General features: G+C 38.1%; 1 protein-coding gene across 2 annotated transcripts in view; it reads left to right on the plus strand.

Moving 5' to 3' along the window:
* Positions 1-6,322, plus strand: part of FHL (far-red-elongated hypocotyl1-like protein) — a 29,756-nt gene extending 23,434 nt beyond the window's left edge. Inside the window, exons 2-4 of one of the 2 annotated variants that reach the window (XM_077376662.1) lie at positions 5,168-5,766; positions 5,852-5,932; positions 6,049-6,322. In XM_077376662.1, coding sequence (XP_077232777.1) covers positions 5,168-5,766; positions 5,852-5,925 — 673 coding nt within the window. In that variant the 3' untranslated portion in view covers positions 5,926-5,932; positions 6,049-6,322. Of the gene's footprint in view, positions 1-5,167; positions 5,767-5,851 lie in introns of both variants that reach the window. The other variant, XM_077376661.1, reaches the window with a different exon arrangement.
* The last annotated feature ends 309 nt before the right edge of the window (positions 6,323-6,631 follow it).

The raw sequence follows: 6,631 nt of genomic DNA on the forward strand, positions 1-6,631 counted from the left end.
TAATTAAGCATGAGCTGGACCTTATACAAATCAATCAAAGCGATAAGGACTCGTTAGATGAATTGATAATAGAAAGATTAGTTCGAAACTAGGCCTACACATGCAACCAATTAAAAGAACTAAAAGCTAATGCAAGTACCAATGAAATAGATGTCACACAAGAATGAAAATAATAATATCTAATGAAGAAAAACGAAAAAAATTTCCAGCAGCAGTAAAAGGCTCAAAACAGTCCAGTTTTGGGTTGTAGAGGTATTTTGGTAATTTGGCAGATCTGGGATTTTGGTTTAATACTGATGTCCAAATCTTAGGTTAAGGTTTAGAAGGTAAAAGAAAGGTAATTCTAGGGTTTAGGTTCTGATTTGATAGTTGGTTTAGGCTATGGATCTTTTAAAAGGGTTTATAGGCTTGGGCTAAAAAGGGGTTTAAAGTTGGGGTTCTTGGGTGTTTAGGCTGAGGTTTAATCATAAAAACAATCCCTCTAAATCTCATGACAAGATCTTGGAGAACAAGGGAGATCTATGTATTTTGGGTTTTCTAGTTTTAGGGTTCAAGAATAAAGAAAATAGAAAATCTGATTTACTAACCTTGTTTGTGTTGATTTGATTGAAGATAATAGATGAGAGGAGATGGGCACCAAGCCACCAAGAGGAGAAGAGAAGAAGAAGTCCAAGCCACAATAGCTCTCACAAAAAGTTCTCAATTTTATTCAATATTCCAAAAGTCTTTTGCATTACTTTCATAAGATGTATTTATAAGAAAAGAAACCCTAGAAGATAACCTAAAGTAAAAAACTAATTTCAACCATTCATCTAATATAAAGCAAAGCTAAATAAAGATAAAAACTTACCTAAAATAGTAATCTCGTAATAGACATACACCACTTCCTAAAAACACTCATAACTTGCTCAAAACACATCCAAATCATGTGATCTTGGGTCCCTTAGATAGGTAATTGAAAAACGTTTCTAATAATACCAAAAGACACACCAAATGGACGGAGATTTGATGCCTAAAAAGTAGGTTACAAAAAAAAAATAGAAATAGAAAGTAAATAATAAAAAAAAAACTAAAAGAAAATGTCAACATAGAGAGGACGCCATGTGGCATGTGGTACAACACATGTGGTATATGTAAGCATGTGTGAACGTCCATCTCTCATGCAAAAATTAGTCTCTCCTTCCCACAATTCTTTCTTCGCTTGTAAACTTTAAATACTCCTCCTTCGTTGATGTCCCCATTAACAGGTGTTGGAAGAGGGATGCTATGGGGGAGGAAGAATGGTGGTGGGACTGCAAATGGAGGAGAGGAACATGGGAGAGTGGAGGCTAATATGGAGGAGATGAAGGCGTGGAAGGGGAGCTGGTCATTCTGTCACTTTTCTATTATTTTTCTCTCCTCTTTTCATGCGATGGAAAATAGCTCTATTTATAGAGTTTTATTTTTCTCGGGAGGTGATAGAATTTGCAAGCACCAAGGTTTCTTCCAATTGGTTGAGAATAATTAAACATAAGAGTAAAGGAAGAAATCTATAAGTCACTTTCCTAGGTGCGTGACATGTGCCTAATGAGGTGGAATGGATTAGCACAAAGAAAAGAAGAATTGTGTAGGTTAGTTTGGGGAGGGATGTGTCAAACCATAAAGAGAAAATGTGTAAAAAGATGAGGTGAGGTGGCCACTCTTATGTGATTAAAATGTAGAGGGGTATGTGGTACACCAACAGATGGGAGATAAGATTAGGGGAGAAAAATATGTTGGGCTCTTGGTACGGTTGAGGCGAGAGAGAAAGTAGGGTGGGATAGAGAGTGGGAGAGAGTAGATCGGGCAAAAAGTGACTCGGACCCGCACGTTCACCTGTAAAAACCCAAATGATCGAGATTTATTTGGTATAAGCCCTTATAGTCCCGTATTTTCAGAGAGTACTGTACTGAATACGTCATTAGATGATCTAAGCCGTCCATGTGATGGGCTCCAACGTAAATTGGTCACACCCCCAAATCATTTCCATAGGACGATCCCAACTGTCCAATTGCCGGGCCACGATGTAAATTGGTTCTGCCCCCTACATCATTCCCATAGGATGATCCGAATCGTCCAGTGGATGGGCCGCAACATAAATTGGTCATTCCCTCCTAAATCATTTCCATAGGATGATCCAAACCGTCCAATTGGTGGGCCACGACATAAATGGGCTGTGCCTCCTTTCCTTCCCTAAGTCAGCCCCTTTTAAGCCTTTAGGGTATTTATGACCACCAATTGGACGGTTTGGATCATCCTATGGAAATGATTTTGAAGGGCACAGCCAATTTATGTTGCGACCCAACTCGACGATTCGGATCATCCTATGGGAATGATGTAGGGGGTGCAACCAATTTACGTCGTGGCCCGGCAACTGGATCGTCCTATGGAAATGATTTGGGGGCGGGACCAATTTACGTTGGAGCCCATCACATGGACGGTTTAGATCATCCTATGACGTGTTCAGTACAGTAATCTCTAAAAATCGTGGGAGCATAAAGATGGTGTTTTATTTTTCAAGGATCGAATCTATTTACCTCGAGATTCTTCTTTGATTTAACCAATCATCAAGGCAATATATATGTCACTACTCATGAGGGCTTCCTAAAAACATAGGTTTAAGGGTGTTTTCTATTGGCAAGGCATGCTGCAACAGATAAGGAAATAGATCAAGGAGTGTGATACGTTTCAGCGTCACAAGTATAAGAACCTTTCTCTATATGGGCTTTTGCAGCCATTGCCAATACCCAATCAAGTATGGGCCCATATATTCATGGACTTCATTGACAGGCTAACTGTATCCGAAGGTATGGTCACAATTTTTGTAGTTGTTGACAGGTTATCTAAATCCTCCCTTTTCATCCCTATTACTCACCCATACATAGCAATTTCAGTTGCTCAAATTTTCTTTGAACAAGTGTTCAAATTACATGGAATGCCCGAGTTTATTGTTTCATATCGTGACCTGACTTTCGCTAGCATTTTTTTGGAAGGAAATGTTTCGCTTACAAGGCACTGAATTCAATTTTAGCTCTTCCTGCCATCCTCAAACAGATGAGCAAATGGAGTTTGTCAATCAGATGGTCGAAATGTATCTCAGATGCTTTACGAGCTCTCAACCGAAAGATTGTGCCAAATGGGTTCCTTGGGCTGAATACTGCTACAATACCAGCCCCTACTCCACAAAGAAGATTCCATTTGAAGTTGTCTATGCTAGAGTACCTCCAACTCTGCTTTCCATGTCCCAGGAACAGCCGAAGTTGAATCGGTAGATAAGGAGCTCCAAGAAAGAAAATGGGTGTTACGAGAACTACGTGAGCATCTACATCATCTACAACAAGCCCAATCAATAATGAAGAGAGTTTATGATGCACATCGGACGGATATGGAGTTTCAGGTTGGAGATACTCCAACCATATAGCCAGACTTCTCTTGCAATTTGAGGAAACCTCAAACTTTCTTCACCGTTTTATGGCCCATTTAAAAATTTACAGAGAACTGGATTTGTTCCCTATAAGTTGGAGTTACCTGAGGGCACTAGAATACATCATGTTTCCTTAAAAGGAAGTTGGGCAACAAGGTCAAGTTCAACTTACAATACCAGCAGTTAGAGGAAGGCAATGTTATCGACAGTTATCATTCCATTCCCTCATATGCTATCTTGGACCATCGGAATCAGAGGTATTGATACACCGGCAAGAACTGTCACTAGCAGAAGCCACTTGGAAAGATGTTGAAGGATTGAAGCTTCGGTTTCCAGAATTTTCTCCAGTAGAAGATCAATGTTATGGGGGCGAGATGTTAAATATAGGGAAGAACACCACTTAAGTCTTAAGATTGGAAAGCCACGTCGGGCATGGTAGGTTTAGGAGGTTGATGCTTTGATTGGTTGTTGCTTTTAATTAGGAGAATAAAGTTAGTAGGTTGCTACTTGGATTGACTGTTGCTATTAATTAGTAGAATAAAGTTAGCCAAAGATTGATTGTTACTATTAATTAGGAGAATCAAGTTAGTAGGATGCTGCTCTAATGTTTAGGAGGCCAAGGGCTTTTTAGAGTTTTTCCTATTTGGTACACCTGTTTCCTGCTTTTTTGGTAGCTAGAGAAGTCCAATATATATTGCTTTGATTGTAATTGTGAGGCTGGCTTATTGAAATTTTTAGTGGAGGTTGGTTTTCCTCAAATTGGCTCCATTCAGCCATCGTAGGCCTCGACAAGAAGAAAGGGGAAGGGTTTGGACCTTAGTTGTTGATTCTGTTTCATTCGTCGTTTCGTTTTGTAAAGGACGCTACGACCGGAGCAATTTTTTTTAATAGTTAATTTTTTTATAAAAATCCAAAAAATTAAAATTGCTAAAAATTGGAACGTTAGGGTCATCCTCTACAACTCAATCCATCATAACATGAAGGTTGTAAAGATCCAATATTTACTGAAAGGAAAATCACTCTCATGTGTTTAGAGAATTTTTAGAGACCCAATTATGAGAATTTTTTATAGGACTTTTGGGATTTAATAATTTTTGTACATGGTAGAAATTATAATTTTTTAAAATTACAAAAATACTACATTGTTTGGAAGTTAAGATTTTGACCAGACCAAAATGGCCGAAAAAGGTCGAATTTTGTATTAGAATTGGAAAGTTGACTTTTTATCTTTTTAGAATTGGGTCTTAAAACTATTTTTAATAAATCCAAATTGAGGGTTATTTCCTTATTTATATGTAAATCTTAAGTAAATGGACAATGTAAATATCCAATTCTAAGAAGAGGCAAGAAGAAGAGAAGAGAACTAAGAAGAGGCAAGAAGAGGAGAGAAAAAAATAAGTGTTTCGTATCAAAGAAGGCATTTCGCTCTTGTTTTAGACGAAACGGATCATAAACATATTCCATTCCGGTTTTCCTAACGAAATGAAACGAAATCGACAACTATGGTCTGGTCAATGCTAAGAACTTAGTACATACCATAAGACTTTGAGATGTTCTTCTCTAATGCATTTCCATTAATATACCAAAACATGACTGTTGCAGCTACTAAATTAGCTATGTGACTTGAAACAATAGAATCTTTTCTTCCAAGGACAATATTATGATCATGGCTCCCTCTGCTTTTCTTACACTAGACAATTCTTTTCTTCTCCTATGTCATTTCAGCTTCCAGGTCGTCAAAGTTCCTGCAAACAATGTTGACTTGACCAAGAAGAGGAAGTTGCAAGCTGAGCAAGGAGAATTGCCTCTACCAAAGCATAAATTTCGAGATCGATCAAGTGACACAGATGATATTCAGTTTGCTGAAAAGAAAGAAGAGAACCCATATGGATGTACAATCAAGGGGAAAACAGAAAGGGAGGTTGAGGGTGGATTGGAACAATCAGAATCCATGATAGATAGCAATGTCTTAATGGGAGAATCTGATACCTCCATGCCCATAGATGCAGAAAGTAAGCTTGGAATTGAGACCGGAAAAAGGAAGATGTATTACCATGATCAACCTTCGACTTCTTCGGGTAGTTGTAGCAACAATTTTAGGCCGAATTTGGAGGATGTCACTCAGTTTGAGCCCGAAACTCCATGCCCGGAAGACAAACTTCTCAGACTAGGTATGAATTATGCATATGACATTTGCTCAGAATTTGGAGTCGGTGGCCAAGATCAATGTTTGGACGTAGCGGCCAAGGAGATGCTTCTTTATTCCAACGAGGCCCCATCGAATTTTTATGTGCTTTCGTCTGGGAGATGGGGTGTCAACCATGGTAAATGTTCGATATTTCTCGCCTTTATTTTTCTCCATTAAAATTCCTGTATTGAGTGCAGAGACCTGCCATTTTTTGGATGCAGATGCTAGAGCAGGTACAAAGAAACCAACCATCGATAAAGAATTTGAGCAGTACTTTTCGTCGCTAATGCTATAGATCTCTGGTAATCTGTAATAAGAGCCATGACAAGAAAAAGTGGACATATATCTTGTTTCTTTCTATACTAGTGGTCTCCTTGAAAAGAAAATGTATTTTAAGGTTTTGCCTTCTGATTTTCAGGAGAGATGTATTTTACTGGCAGAAAGGAGCCTGTTAGGAATGTTTCTTGGTCTCCACCACATGCAAAACATCTGCAAAAACATATAAGTACTGTTTCTTGGTCAAATCATATACAAAACATGTGCAAATTTGAATATGACTTGTATTTGTACAAAATTGCTGTATCTCTTTAAGCAGCTAATCAATCCCTTCAATCAAGGTATTCATATATGTAAACATTGTTCTATGTATTCTTTCTCCAAAGCAAGGAAAAGGTGAAACGTTTTGCACAAAACTTTACATGGTATCAGAGGACTACCTGTATTTCTCTCTCAATAGACACATTGCCGTCAAGCTACATTGATTCTGCATGTGAAGTATAGGTTGATCTTAAGGAGAGTGTATTTTCCAGATCAAAAGATCTATTTCTTCTCTTATTCAAGAGTACACATCTTTTGCAGTTTATTTTAACCAACTGAAATGTTATTGGGATGAACTCACGCGGTACACTAATACGGCACTTGGAAGAGAGACTTAATTAATCTTACGTCCGGGGAGATAACCTCAAGAACAATAGAAGTATAGGGGAAGGAAGATTATTTTT

This window comes from Tasmannia lanceolata, unplaced genomic scaffold (genome assembly GCF_043159265.1).
Source record: "Tasmannia lanceolata isolate RefF3 unplaced genomic scaffold, GAP_Taslan_0.1 ptg000002l, whole genome shotgun sequence".
In the NCBI taxonomy this organism is placed as follows: Eukaryota; Viridiplantae; Streptophyta; class Magnoliopsida; order Canellales; family Winteraceae; genus Tasmannia; species Tasmannia lanceolata.